At 33.9% G+C, this 16,455-nt stretch overlaps 1 protein-coding gene across 1 annotated transcript in view; it reads left to right on the top strand.

The window, feature by feature from the left end:
* LOC109545111 (nephrin) overlaps window positions 1–16,455 on the top strand; it is a gene marked incomplete at its 3' end in the record, with an annotated part of 199,135 nt that overhangs the window by 105,940 nt on the left and 76,740 nt on the right. The window contains 1 exon segment of the mRNA XM_048667799.1: window positions 3,263–3,571. Coding sequence (XP_048523756.1) covers window positions 3,263–3,571 — 309 coding nt within the window.

Below are 16,455 nucleotides of genomic sequence, written 5' to 3'. Positions count from 1 at the left end.
GGGAAGCAAGCCCAACTCTTATGCTCATCATGCGTCTCTGTTGTCTCCGAGCGATCTTCACTGTTTTTTGGTCGAATTGCTCTATTGAAATCTTTGTTACTGTATCCATTCCAACCAAAGGCCCTTTCCAGGTGTTTAATTCTCTCTCTAACTCGGCTGGTTCGCAGATTCTTCTGGCTTTTTCGGTGATAGTTTTGATGACTCCTCTTTTCTGACTGGGATGATGGTTTGAACCACTGTGCAGGTACCGGTCGGTATGTGGCGGTTTCCTGTACACTGTGTGGGCCAGCTCTCCGTTGGCTTTTCTGGTCACCAAGACATCCAAAAAAGGCAGTCGCCCATCCTTCTCCACTTCCATAGTAAATTCAATTTTAGGGTTTATTGAGTTGAGGTGCCTCAGGAAGTCTTCCAGTTCCGTCAAACCATGGCCCCAAACAACAAAAGTGTCATCAACATAGCGGAACCAACACTTAGGTTTCCTCACGGCTGTGTCCAGGGAGTTATTTTCAAATTTTTCCATAAAATAGCTGGCTATCACTGGACTAAGAGGGCTGCCCATTGCTACTCCATCCGTCTGCTCAAAGAATTCGCTGATCCACTGAAAGTAGGTTGTGGTTAGACTCTAGAGTCTAGAACTAAGTGACTAGAACAATAAGTTCTTGGGCATTTCTTGGTGGATTATTCCGATAAAAATGGCTCTTGATACATAATCCCAGACGTGTTCGATGGGATTCATGTCAGGTGACATAGCCGGTCAATCTAATCTTGTGATGTTTCGGTTTTCTCATGCTTCTTGAACAGCTCTGGTGCGATGTGGCCTGGCATTGTCACTCATAAAGATAAACTGGTCCTCTAATTCATCACGTGGGGTTATAATTCTATGAATGATAACATTTGCAAGGTAATATGCACTTGCCATCGACCTCGATATGTGAATAAGTCTATCTTTCTATTGAACATAATACCCCCCCGAACTGCAACGGCTATATGAAGCCTATTTCGGCGTCCTGCTTCTCTCCAAACTCTTACTCGGTAATCATCGCTCACCAATCCAAACCGCGATTCATCCGTAAAGAGCCCATTTCTCCACTCTACCAATGGCCAGTTTTGATGATCTCGTGCCCATTGTAAACGGGCCCCTCGGTGGCGATGAGTTAACAAAGGAACTCTTAAAGGCCTTCTGGACCGCAATCCTGATTGTAAGTCTTCTGCGGATAGCACTGGATTTCACACGGTTATACGTTCTCTGGAACTGAGATATTAGTGCCGATAGCGTGGCTGAGCGCTCTCTACGGGATTGGGAAATATAGCGATCTTCTCGTATCGTGGGTACGTGAGGACGACCACTTCGAGGTCTGCTGTTCACTTGACCAGTCTCTTCATAGCGTCTAATTGTCCTGCTAACTGTGCTTCTAAGAAGGTTCAGCCTAGTGTAAATTTTGTGCCTAGATAAACCTTCTTGCCACAGAGCAATAATTCTAGTCCTATCAAAAGCTGACAACTCGTTTCTAGGCATGCTACACCATTCTTGCACGATCCAGATACTAATGCCGGCTACTAGTGATCAATATAAAGGTGCAATTTTTGCAGCATCACAACATTAAAAGGGGCAAAGATTTTTTTGTTTTGGAAGTTCCATCAGTTTCTTTACTGGTTAACAAGTATGTTTTATTTACCAATGAAACAATTTTGTATAAATTAAACGTATGTAGTAAATACAGGGGGAGGGGCAAGACTTTTGAAAGTGAGTGTATTTTGGGTCAATCAATACACTAGTTTTAAATAACACTGAATTTAAATAAAGCAAGCAAAAAGCTTGGTGTTGATTACGTGTTGTGTGCGCCAAATTGTTGGAGGTCGCACCTACATGATGACCCAGAAGTAAATCAGTTCTGCAAGTGCAAAGCTTTAAAGACATTTTCATTCATTAAGGAAACCGCTGGTAATGCAATGAAAAATTATTTACTTAATGGAAACTACGTTTCTTGTGGCTCCTTTTACCCACTATAAATATTCTTCATTCTATTTCAATTCCCATTGCTAACGTCTTAATAGCGCATGTTCGTGTCACGGTTTGCTCGTTATTTTCATGCAAAACAGGTCCTGTTGCGTTTGAAAAGTAAACGGACATTTGCATTTTTATAAACACGATTTCGCTGGAAACACGCACAGGCGACACAACACGTAATTTCCACAATAACCCATAACTAAAATGCCACTCAGCTGCTCTGCTGTATGATCGCTATAATTAAACGTCCGACTATTAATCGCTGGATTAACAGTTCCTTTCTTGTCTGTTCATTGTGGTTTATATTCTAGTTAAAGGATACTATTTAAGCTTTTCGGGTTATTTTCGTTCATTCTATGACAACATCTCTTCAAAGGCAATAAACGTCTAAAGCTCTCAGAACACGGCAAGGTTTTAGTTTTCACACGTTTTAAAAGCTTTCTGGTTGGTTTATCCTTTAAATTAATATGCAAACACTGCAGTTTTGTTGTGGGAAAAATTGATTGTTCGAGATTTTGATTTATTTTGCTATGGGGTGTTACTGATTGGCACAAGAATTAAATAAAATGTTTCCTTCTGACTGATACGGTGTTCATTGGCAGCTTGATAGTAAACCAACGCGCTCATCAAACAGCCCCAATAATCTTGATCCGAGATAAGCGAAAGTTATAGTTTTATTTGTTTTTGTCCGAATCGTATTCGCTTTATTACCCTTGATATAAGAGATGTAGAAATATCGTAAAATGTCATAACTTATAGGCTAGCCCATGCTTTAATAAGAAAACATCAAGCTACCCAGTCTTCCATTGAATTATGTAAGCTTGCCAGAGAATGTACAGATAGTTTAAATCGTTGATTAAGGTAAATTTATTGGGCTTTATCTCACGTGGAAAATGAATATTATGTATTAACAAATATGTGCATGCTGCATTTAAGCAAGGTAAATATCTCCACTGTGGTTAAAGTTGGAAGAATGTGCAGCTCGAAAAGAAGTATGACATTATTTGTTAGATTGAATATAACGTGAACATGAGGAAAAGCTTGCTTCTGATATGTGTTTAAATACACCCTACATACTAACTTTACTACAATATTACTGGAAGATTGTCAGCAAAGCTCTATTATCATTATTTGGAAATAACTGATTTATTTACTTTACTATGTTTATGTCTTGTAGACTGTAGGAACTTTTGTTAAAAACAACCTGCGGCTTTGTTACCCTCAGAGTCTCAATGGACTATGATGTCTTTTCAGGTATCATGGTGGAGAAATCAAACGCGAATAACTGATGAAACTCAGTATTTCCCAGATCGTGCCAAATCGCAAAGTATTCTAAAAATTGAGAAGTTGACAAGGTCTCATCTGCTTTCCGTCTACAGTTGCGAGGCGAACAACAGTAACAAACAACCACCTCTGGTAGTTCGAGTTGCCATTGACATGTACCTGCGACCTCTTGAGGTCGTTTTAGTGGGAAATAGTGCTCGGTTCAGTGCGGGAAAGATGTACAACATCACCTGCGAGTCCAGAGGATCGAGACCTCCAGCTTCGATCACCTGGTGGAAGGTGAGTTTGATTGACCATTTAACTAGAATAGCAATTTATATCCAAGAATAATTGGGAGTTGGAGTATTTAGCGGTCAAATAGTTAAAGGCAAATGTCGAGCTTAATCAACAATATCTTGAAGTACTACTTGTGTTTCGCATTTTTTTATATTTTCAAGAGAAGTTTGAGACTCTTCATAAGACCAAGTGTAACTTAGGTATCTTATGTAATCTAATGATGTGTTCAACATGGAAATCCAAAAACTTGTTGATATTCTTTGTTGAGTTTATTAGTTTGTCACCTCCATTCTGCAGCTAAATGAAAAGATTTATCGATCTTTCCTAGGTAGCCTATTGCCTTAAAAATGTTTAATACTCAGTACTCCAACTCCTGAGTAAATCCTTGACCCTACTGCCACGATTGAATTGAAAATTTTCAATTTCGTATTAATCTAATTTGCTCCGTATTTTTTCCTAATGTTCCGTAGTTCCTGATTTTTACATTCAGAAACATTTCGCTTCCATTTGTCTATTTATGTTTGAACACATCACAACCTGTCCTGAAGTTGAATTGCAATGTTGGAACTTTTTAGAGGAAGTATTTCGTTCAGTTCTGTCAATCTTGCGCCACTTTTCAAGCATTGTTCTATTTTATTCATCTTTTTATTATATTCGTTTACAGCCTCATACCAGATGGCAAGCGCTTCTTTTAAAGTAATTTCAACTATACTGCTTGTTTTCAAAATGAAATTGCTCGCTTACTGCCGCTAATACAGCGGTATAAATGAAATGGATGGCAGTAGTTTTTATGGGGAGGCGTAAAATTTTACGAATAAACCTTTCAGCGTTTTTAAATGTTCGTAACGAATGAAGGCGTCTAGTTTAAAAAGTTGTTTAAGTGATACATTTTGCAGTCAAATCAATAAAGTTTCGGAGTATTTGAAATGCAAAAAAAATCAGACTGAACATGCACCTGCACATACATTTTCTCATTTGGCTCAGTGCTTAGCACTATTAAGCCCAATGAATTATAATTCGTGAATACATGGAATTTCTACACGCATCAGATAGTTAACCGCCCAGCATGGGAAATACTACAATATAAAATAGACCATAGTTCTAAATAGTCTACATATACAAATATTGCTTCGTCGAATGTCTATGTTCAATATGCTCAAACAACCCAAAATGTAAATTGCGTTTTGCTGGTGGAAATTCTCTATTCATATGATGTGAGGTACACGAAAGAGAAGAAACGAGCAAAAACGGTTTTCAGTCACCGAGTTCCATGGCGTTTTATGACATATTTCGCCTATCGATCATTTGCGGAAATTATGATTATATTTGCATTATGTATGGCATTACGTATTATAATTATGTATGGGCACTAAATTGAATACTGAATAATGTAGAATTTGAAATAATTAGTGTGGTTTCTGTACGGAGGAAAATGTTTTTCTTCACATCATTTGGAGGTATAAAAGAAGGACATTTTTTGCAGAACATTTAATTTAACGTCACATTTAGATAGGACATAATGTGCCAAAAATCGCTGATATGAAGCCAGGCTTTCGCAAAGTCCACCAATTAAAATGGACAATAATAATATTAAAGTCAATACAAAAGAAGATATAATAAGTATTTCAAAATGGATTAAAAATGATTGTTTTAATGAGAGGCGCACTTTTGTCAACGAGCAAAGGTGTAGGGTTTGAATATGTATCTATAACTTAACATACAAAAAAATTGTATCTGATGACAGTTTAAATTTTAATTTCCTTGACTGGAAACCAATGAATTTTAGCAAATAATTTTCTGGTGAAACTAAAAAACATCATCGGAAATTTCTGTAAATTCGTGTTGCATTTAGAATTCCGTCACATCCCAACGTTCGATTTAAATGATCCCGATGTCCGTGGTTCCCAATAAATAGAAAAATATTTGCTAATTCTCATTTGGCTCTATTGATAGAAAGACCGACACGCTGATTAAACCGTAACTACACAAAACTCATTTCGAATCTAAATAGATCGAGTTCCCGAAACAACAACCGAATTGATAATGTAAGTGTACATGTTTGGCATCAGAGCAGTTGGCTTTATTTTCTGCTTCCCAAATGTATTCGAAAAGAACTCATTGTTTGGTTGGAACATCTTCTTATTGCTTGTAAAGCACACAATAGTTCTAGTTTTGAATCAGATCGTCATATTGTAGGGTCGGGAATTGGAGCAGCATTTTTCTGCTCTTTTTAGAGGAGAAAGAATAGTAAGAGAGTATAGGAGAAGTAGTATTTTAGAGTATCCTTTCCCTTTTAGACAATCTAAGATACCAGATGTGACGAATTATTGGAATATGCCGATGGCAGTCCAAGTTATTCTATGTGCAAAATTTCTAATCTGTTGTGCCATTGATCTCACAGGTTTGAACGTCTCTTCCGATGCGTATTTTATGCCTCAAATATTTCCAAGAACTCACTTTCTCAATCTGATCATTTTTAAACACACACAATCAGATGTTGCTTCAAGCAGATATAATAATGTTTTGCATTTACAATACAGTCTGATATCAAAACTATACCGTTGGCGAAACTTAGACGATTTGATATTTTGTCGTCGGTGTTTACATCCTTATCTTCAAAATCACTTCGCTTGCACATATATATTAATAATGTTAGGAACAATAAACTCTCGAAATACTATTATCGTAATCCACAGATTTTTCGATAAGAGTCCTAATAAATTTGTAAGCGTTTGTGCCGCATTCTTAAATTAATTAGCTTACTAGGGACATGTTCACATGGTATTCAGGCTTTCTAAATGCAATATATAATTTTTCTATTTTACTCAAATTGAGCCAAACTCTCAAATTCCTCCATTTATTTCTAGTGGGAAAAATTAGAAATCAATCACCTGCCACCGCTTCATTTAAATGCTATCGATTCGATCGGCCGTTGTTCTTCAACGAACGAAACATATTACAAATCCCCATTTCAAGCTTTTTTGATGGAAAACCCCAAAGCATTTTTTTGTTCCACGAAGGCATCAGGAAAATCGGTAATAAAATAGCAGATGTTTTCATAATCAATTTGTGTTGAAACAAAATATATTTTATGATAGAATATCAACACAGTTTAAATAGTTATATAAGTTTTGCAATTTGTATGTTGTTTTACGATTTTCTATGGGAATATGCCTTTTAGGTGTGCTAAAAATGGATGCTGCATATTTAGGCGCATAGCTTCTCTTCTTTATTTTCTTTTAGGCTAATTAAGTAACTATAATTAATCACTAAAACATATCTAATAGAAATAATTTCAGTTTGTTCGCTTCCTTTCCTTTAGCTAATGCTAAAAAAACAGTGCACATATAATTAAAATATGTTTTTGCTTCATACGCGTGATCCCAAAATCATACCGCGGAACTTTCAGATGTGATATTCGATTAATATGAAAGAATAAAGTCTTGCGAGTCACTAAAATACTTCCAGAAAACTGTGGTTTAAAAAAATGAATAAAGAATGCACCAATTTGCAGCAAATATACCAAACCATGCTCAGATTAAACGGAATTATTTTATTAATTAGTTCGGCTTTTATTAATTACTTCGACGACGTTGGGCATTCGAGATTGTTGACTTGATCTTTTCTATTAAACAAATAATAAAATAAACTAATATAAATAAAATTAAGAAGTGCTCGTAAAATTGGTTTTTATGAAACGCGGCATTCTCCTAGTATAATCCAACGTTAATTATATTCGTGATAGGTCCCAGTAGAATTTCAAATATATTATAGCTGAAAACTAAAATAAGTAAAATCCTGAACGCGAAACGGCCTGTTGTAATAAAAGGGTTAGTTATTATTCGCAATTAAGAAAATTGCATTTTCCTAATTAATTTTTTTAGTACCTTGCGACATGCCAAATATAAATTATCCTAGTATATTTAGTTTGGTTACATTGTTGTTATACATTTTGACTGAAAGGGATATTTTTTTGGAAACAGTATGTGCTTTGTATTGAGCCCTGTTGTAAATGTTTGCTGTTGCAATTATTTGATCATCATCATCATCGTCATTTTTGTGTCCACTACTGGACATAAGCCTCCTCCACTGTCTTGAGATATCTGGATCCAGTTGCCTGCACATCTCCTTAGATCGTTCATCCACCATGTAGGGAATCTTCCCTTGCTTCTTTTATCAACGCGCGGTCCATTTTGAATATTTCATGCTTGCTCTAATCTAGCCTAAAATGAGCCAATTCTTTTTCAGAAACCGGAATTGTGCTTTTTATTAGCATTTAATTATAGGGCCCAACGGTTTTTCCTACTCATATCAAAAATTATTTATTTGCCTCTGAGTGACTATAAGTGTAAGTTATTCTATAGATCAGTTGGCCTCAAACGATGTTAGAATAAATGCTGTTTTGCAAGGTGTTAAGGACACTTAATTTTTACAAACTTTAGTAATTTAAGCGGGTCAACAAACAAACAAACCATTGTAATTAGCTTTAAATAACAGTATCGAATGTGTACATTATTTTCAAATTTCTATATTTTTTATTCTGCAACTCGATGAAATGGAATTCCTGGATTTCATTTTTTCTACACTTCGATCCGTATTATTGAAATTTTCTTTCGTGTCAATTTATTTAAATGGCCAATTATGTACCAACGACACCATTTTTATCGTCATGAGCGAATCCCGGCTAGTGAGAAAATTCAAAATTATTTTCCGATACCACTCTGCTCGATGATGACTCTTCATAAGCTCTTGGAAAACTACAATCCGTTTGGAAACTAGGTTTACACTGCATGAAAGCAGTGCACTTTACTAAAAGCTTTTATATCTCTGCTTTTATATGTTAAGGTTATAAATATCCAAGCTAAAATAAATTGCAGACTGTGGGTGAAATAAAAGAACAATTCCAGCAACTTTACCGTTCAGAGTGTCCATATAAAATTGTCGATACATGCTCTCAAACTCATGGACAAAAGCAATAAAACCATATTACACTTGTACTAATCTTTTTCGTTCCATAAACATGTTTATAGTATTGAATTGACCTCAATTATAAAGAATGAGTGGAATTATGAATTTATCCCAAACCATTGGTGGCGATTTTCTAACTATATATATTACTAGTCAAATGTTTAGCATCTAAAGATTATGTCGGACTTGGGAACATTAATTTTTCATGAAACTGCCACTATTTATAATTCCTTTAAACTGAACATTCTCGGTGAAGGAATGCCCATTATATGCCATTGTTTTCGATGATAATTTGGCTAATCATTTAGTTTTGGGATGTTCCGAAAATTAATTAATTTTTGGTTTTGAAAATGAAAGACGAATTTTTAGAGCCATTAAATATTTTAATGAATTATAAATTATTGATTTTGAACCGACGTCTATAATCAACTTTCTGGCAGTAGCATGGTTGCACGTTCCTGAAATTGCTCAGAAAATGTTCGTTTGTTGCTCGCCAAAAACTATTGTTCGACGTTTTTGACTTCTTTATCGAGAGTAAAGAATTAGCCGTCTTGAACATTTTTCAAAGGCGTCCACAAGTATTAATCAGAAAGAGCCAAATCTGAATAATATCGCGTTATATTGTTGAAACACTTGTACACCATTCATATTAATGGTATCTTCTGTTAAAGTGAATAATTCAATTGTCTAGTTGGTACGAATATAAATAAGTCGCATAATTTATTTTGACTAAATGCATGTTAAATTAAAATTCTTTACATTTAAAAGGGTACCAACTATAAACTACTTTAGGTGTCTAATTAAACAAGTGCTTAAGAAACGAGCAGTTAAAGTTGCGAAAATTAGGTGCTTATCAGACGCCAGTTTTAAAACAGGTCTTAGAAGGACTCCTGTTACAATATTCTCAAAAAGATTCAGAGTTTCGTCTGCTAAATATAGTCGGAAAATATGAGCAAAATAAAGTATAACTTTAATAAATTTAACCATTGAAAAGTTTGCTTCTTACTGGAAATTTATTGATATGGAAACATGAGGTAAATCAATTGTGTAAAATAACCAACTGTATATATTTCATGGTAAATATAGTATCCATGACGTAAATTCAGTGTCTGCCAAACCGGTGCCCTTTTATTATCCAAACTCAATGTAGAAAGCAGCTCGGGAGCCTTTTGAAAGTTCCTAATGTATGAAAGCGACCTATTCTCTCGGTCACCATGCTTGCTTTGAACTTTAGCTTTGCAAATAAAGTTCATCAACTTGCAAAAGTGGGTTGCGAATTCCAAGTCAAGAATCGATCGATTCTATTCCTTATATTTATACATACTACTACTGTTCCAGCACTACTCATTGCGTAAACTTTTGCGCGTTTTAGCGTATTAATTTTGTAGGCAGATTTGAGGTTTCTTATTACATATTCAAATTTGAACGCTAAATTTAATCACAATTAATATGTAATAAGGAATTTATGTTTTGTGTTGCCCATGTTAATATAAATACAAGTCTTCGTTTTTAAAACCGATCAATTTGCTTTCTATAAGGACAGTCTGAACTGTACAGTAGGCGACTGAACATTTCTATATCTCACTCCTCTATACTCTCACTAATTTGATGAAGATTTTAATTTGCGTATCGCATCAGAGTCTCGATTTAAGTCATTTGCATAGAGACGTGCTAAAATCCAAATTTAGAAATTACCTACAGATAACTTAAATCACATTTTGCTGTAGCTTAGTTTCAATCCTGGTATTTCAGTGCAGAACCCTAAATAATTTTCAAATCAATCTGTAAAAATGGCATATTTACTGTTTTAGTAATTTGAACGAAACGTTCCATTTCAAGATATCATCATCATTGACAATGCATTGGTAGGCGATCATAAATAGATATTCTTATCGATAATTATCGTCTTGACAGTAGGATTATCCAACAACTGCTTCTTAACTTTATTCATTAATGCAAATTTGCAGAAAGCGAATTTATTGTACTTATTATCGAATTAATCTAGCAAATTTCAGGCGCAAACTTATATGGAATTTGTTGTTGCAGTTTTATCAGTTATGTGGGTTGAAAATCAACTTTTTAGATAAAGCCTAGGTGCTTTGCCACACTAAAATTAAAACATACCGACTTAAATCTATTAATTAACAATTTAGTCAAGAGAGTGGCTGAAACTATGTATAATTAAATGTTGGACAATCCATTCTAAACCAAATTAAACTCTATAATTTTCCGGACCACGTCTCAACCAAGAACAATTTATACATTGCAACTTTGGACATTTTAAACTTTTTAGCTAATCCAATTAAGGAAACCGTTTGTCACGGTGGCTGGAGTTTTCTCTCTATTTTACTTCCAAAGTACAAGCGGAATTTTCTTGCCAAAGTCTAAAATTGAACGAGTTTTTATTGGATGAGCCTCCTTTGTAGGTCACACACAAGGCAAAAGTTTATTTTCTTTCATATAACATGTTTGTGACGCAATCCACTTTTTAAGTAGTCGTTTGGACCGCACTTGAAAAGTATCTGGTAAAACGAAATTTAATTTTTAATTTTTGTCTGGGTTGGACATCGACATCGATTTCGTTTTTTGATCCATAATGCATGGTCGGGCGTCATATTGAGGAGCGTTTTTCCCATTTATGTTCACTTTAACTTCATATGCAACAACTGTCTTATGCGCTATACTGGAACTCAAATGGACACAAAAAATGTCGTTCGCGTACTAATTGTTAAGAACACATTACTAAAACAGTTACGTTTTTGATAATAATGAAGATGGAAAAGTTTAGAACATTTTGTTAGTCAGAAGTGTTTTGTTAGAACGTTTTCTCAATTTCCTTGAGTTGAACTTTCGTTGTTTTCTATTTATGGAATCTGAAAAATATGTGTACAAGTTTTTTAAACTGTCATATAATGTATGGTTGTTTGAGGGTTCTGCTCGTATTAATACATAAGTATGGGAAAAACGATATTTTGCTTCAAATGTTGCAAACGTCTAATATTAATTGTTTAAAAATAGACTCAAACCAACAAATAAAGCAACCAATAAATTCAATTGAGTCAAATTGAGATCCACCACATTGGGGTTCAAAATATTTGCGTTTTAATGCATATATGCATGTACTAGCCCGATTTCTGGGTTATTTGATTGACAATGCACATACATTTTGAACTTTGTATGCAATTCATATTCTTTTGTACAATTTTTTTCATAAGAAGATATAGACAGGTTTATTCCAAAACAGACACTAATTTGTAATACGTGGGTTTGCGTAAGAAATTGCATGCAACAACAATTTAATTAAGTTTCTCAAATTTCGATATAAATAAATACATACTTAAGTTAATTGCTGTTTGACGAGTAGCCTAAAATATCGTATTAATCTTAATCCTCGTTGGAAACGTTTGTTTCTGGTTTACGATAAGGATTTATTATTGCTGTACGACTCCAACTCACATAAATAGTGTAATAGTTTATTTTTGAATTTCATTGGACGTATATGGACTAAGGTTGATTTTGCATTATGATTCTCAAAGCACATTTCTGACTGATTTTTTTTATTTAGTGGTTGAAATTCCACAAATAAATCATGCATTTATCTTAAATCGTATTCGCTGAAATTTTGTCGCTACTTATTTTAAATTCGTACTGAATTACTTGGAATGTTGTTTGGCTTTTAAATTTTCCAATTGCATTTCAAATTATCCACATATACGTTCCGATTTGTTCCAACATATGTTCCTGCTGCACCGTAAAATTAAAATCGACCGCTCGTTCTGGAAAACTGCTGGTTTGAATGGAAATGATTCGAATTTAGATTTGTTCAATTGTAAGGTCTTTGTCGGACCACATGATGAGAAACCAACTTGCTGGGTTTATTAAAATACATCTTTTGATTTAAGTCGTCGTTTTCAACGGTTTTTCTATTGGTCGTCTATCCAATTAAATTCCAATTTTAACATGTGCCTCCAGTATCATTTTATATCTGATCAAACGTTTCTTTTTATACCGACATGTATTCTAGCTGTAAAGTAAAATTACATTCCACTGTGTTTCTACTAGTTTTCCAGAAAATTTAATATCTCCCAATATAAAACCGAATTATCCTTCAATTTGCTTCATTTGTTGTTCAAGTGTTGTGTAGTGAAATGGTGCATTGTGAAAGCCAATATGTAACAAATTTGCTATTATTCTAGTATTTACTGCAAACAAATAAGATTTCCTTTCTTTACTAACACATGATTTAATAATTGAAATGGGTTCCCCTTTTCAATTATTAATATTATTTATGTTTTAATGGCAATAGATTCGGATGCAAAAGTCCCCGTGTGATTTTTATGACTGATTGATTGCCAATGTCGACCCTTGAGTTTATTTATTTTCAATAAGTACTTCGCATAATACAACCCAAATGTTACTACTTTTCTCTAGTGCTGCCACGCTCTTTATTCCCAACAGTTTAATTTTCTTATCAAAAACTTTTAGATAAAAAGTTTTATTTTTGGTAATTATTACAGCATATTTTGCTTGTTGAACTGTTCGCCCTTCCAATGGGCCTCCGTCTTCAAAATACCGATTTTTATGCATTGTTTAATTCAATATAAATATTCACAGATCTACAAATAGATATTGCATGTTTACATTTCACCCTTGAATTAGGTCATTCATTCTTTTCATTATTTGGAAATATGGAAAACTATCTGCAATTAATGCAAAGATTTGAACTAAGAACTTTGGTGTTGGAACCGAGACTTTTCCTTAATTTTGTTCGTAGTATTAAGCTTTTCATCGATACAGTTCAATAGAAATTGAACGAAAAGCATGAAAGCTGCAGCAGCTGATTTATAATAAAATGAAACTTCAATGGGCCGAAAACTTTTAAAGGATTTTATTGATATCCCTTCGGGGATATTAATGAGAGTTTAATTACCCATTTCTCTCTTGCTTTTGATTTCGTCGTGATTCTATTATAATCAATAACGAGCTTCCAGTTTACGATATTTGTTCCATTTTGTGCCATTTCGATGCTCTAATCATCGTTTTCAATGTGAAAAATTATGATGAGACTAATGAATTTTGCCACCCGGAATATGACTTTGCAGTTAACGATGACTAACTAGTTGGTTGAATCGGATAATTATGTTCTTCTTGAAACGCTTTCTATCTAAAGAAGGTTGAAGATGCATGCATAATTTTGCTGATTACGACATAATTTCTCCTTCGGTTATTTGTTTCGCAACTTTGCAAACTTTTCCGATATTGTTCCACCTAGATTGCAATTATTTTTTTCCACTTTGGAATGTCTTTAGTTTGATCCACTTTTATTCGCTTTTGCAATTTTATCACTTATTCACTATTTTTTAACTTAGATCAATTTGAAGCTATTACTTTTTAGATTTCTATCAGCTTTAAATAGGTTAAATACTAATTCTTCAATTAAGTGACCCTTAATTCGGTTCATTATCGTTACAATAACATTAATAATACAAACTTTGAAGACCGGATCAAACTTCGTAAAGCAAATTTACCGTCTCCAAATCGATGAATTCTATAACAAGGTAGTAAATTTCCATCCAGACTATGAGTTATCGTGGTTCATGCGGTTTACTCTCCGATTTCGAATTACAATTTCTCAAACGCGAGCGTAGCCCTTGATTGAACTTGATTTTCCAGAAGTGCATTTAAATGGCGAGTTTTAGTTGGATAATTTATACTAAAAGTAATATAAATTCCAACCTTTAGCGCAGATGACTAAGTTAGTTTGAGATCAGTTTAGATTTAGAGGAAATTTTACTTCTGGATAAGAGCTATAGATAGTAATAAATTGATTTACTATAGTTTTCAGGTTCTTTGATGTTTGTTTTGAATTGGACCACGAATTCAATAAATTCAAATATCTTTAAGCTTTACCGTTCAATCATCAATCTTAGCGTACTGATTCGCCAATTGATTGATTGGCTTATTACTATACCGTGAATTATAAAAGGAAATATAAAACGAAATAGCGTGACAAAGAAGGTCTTGGCACTCAAGAAGATTTTACTTGCTACTACTCTTTATGCTCTATGCATCTAATGATTATTGTGTAGTATAAGGATTCCCTTTATAAACATCTTATTTAGTTTATTTTCCCAAGATGTCTAAAGTGCTATATACAGGGTTATTCACGCTATACGGCACGGACGTTTGCTGCTAGCCCATTTGTTTTCTGCAAAGTATTATTTGATGAATCCACAGACGCCTATCGGGTGCACATTTTAAAAATAATTTTGTAATGTACAGAGTGTCCCAAAAGGCCTAAAAGTATCAAAGTTGTGTTTTTTTAAATGAAATACCTTATATATTATTGCATTTTTGGATTCTCTGAACAAAATAAGTGTTTGTTTTAATAAGATTTATAATGTCTAAGTCTAAATGTTTTTTAAATTGTTCGAATTTTATCAAACTCTAATATTATTTTCCTGTGTCAAATACTTTAGAATTAATTATGTTATGTAAACGTAATTCGTAGTGTAGTGTAACAAGAAATCATATTTTATATCCCAATGATAATAAACTTACCATTTTATACAGGGTGTCCACAAATTTAAACTAATCAAATAAGAACTTTAAGTGGCTATAACTTGATTAATTTAAATACAACCCCATATTTTTCAGCTTACCGGGAAATGCAATTTTTAATTACCTATCGAATGGTACTAGGATGTTGATAACTAAGTTTTTGCTTTTTTACAAAATACACCAAATAATGGTTCTGTGCACCATTTGGTGTTTTTTTTTAATTAAAAGGTTAAATAACATATCAACAAAAACATAAAACAAAGGCAATTTATTTATAACAAATGTTCGAAATGTTGACCGTCCATTTACAGGCACTTGTAAATTCTTTTTTCAAAACCACTGCTAACTCTGGACAACATTTGCGGAGTTACAGTTTTAAAAGCGTCTCTTATGCGTGTTTTCATATCGTGTAAAGTTGTCGGAAGCGTATGGTAGACAATTCCTTTTTTGTACCCCCACAAAAAGAAATCTAGTGGACTTAAGTCCGGAGATCTGGGGGGCCAATTTTGAAACCCATATCTGCCAATCCACCTGTTTTGAAAGTTGGCATTTAAAAATTGCCGAACTTCGCAGTGATCATGAGGCGGAGCTCCATCCAATTGCAGCCACATGTTGGTTCTAATATTGAAAGGGAATTATTCTAATAATATTGAGAGCTGGTTTATTAAAAACTGGAGAAACATCAAACCATTTAGATGTCCTCCAAAAAAATAGGGTCCAATTAAATATTGGCCCAGTATTCCACCCCATACATTAACTGACCACCTATTTTGATTTGTCATAACCTTGTATGCGCGCGGATTCGTATCAGAATAATAATGAAAGTTGTGTCTATTCACGAGACCATTGTTATGAAAAGTACATTCATCACTAAATAACACATTTTCGAAAAACTTTTCATTTTCTGCCACTTTATCTAACACCCACATGCAAAACTTTAACGAAATGATTTCAAAATAATTTCCATAAAGTTCTTGACAAAGCTGAATTTTATAAGGTTAAAAGTTGTGCTTTTTGATAATTCTGGAAATATTTGATTGACTAATGTTAGTACTTTTGGATATTAGATTTTGACTAACATTGAGATTTTCGATAACTGAACCAATTACCGTGAAAACATTTTCTTCATCTTCAGTGACAGATTTCCCTTGTAATGGTTTTTTTTTATAATTGACACTCCCACTTTCCTCAAATTGGTGTAATAAGCTCTTACAAACTGTTGGCTTAGGATGATTTATTTCAGGAAACTTTTGAGCACAAACTCGAGAAGCCAATAAACAATTTTTATGACATTCTCCAAGGGTGAAAATCATGTCAATACGCTCTTCTCTTGGATAATTCTTCATTTTCACTTAGCA

The sequence above is a fragment of the Dendroctonus ponderosae genome, unplaced genomic scaffold (genome assembly GCF_020466585.1).
Source record: "Dendroctonus ponderosae isolate FM_Combo_2020 unplaced genomic scaffold, Dpon_F_20191213v2 Dpon_F_20191213_6, whole genome shotgun sequence".
Taxonomy (NCBI): domain Eukaryota; kingdom Metazoa; phylum Arthropoda; class Insecta; order Coleoptera; family Curculionidae; genus Dendroctonus; species Dendroctonus ponderosae.
This window is presented reverse-complemented; position numbering and strand designations above follow the sequence as displayed.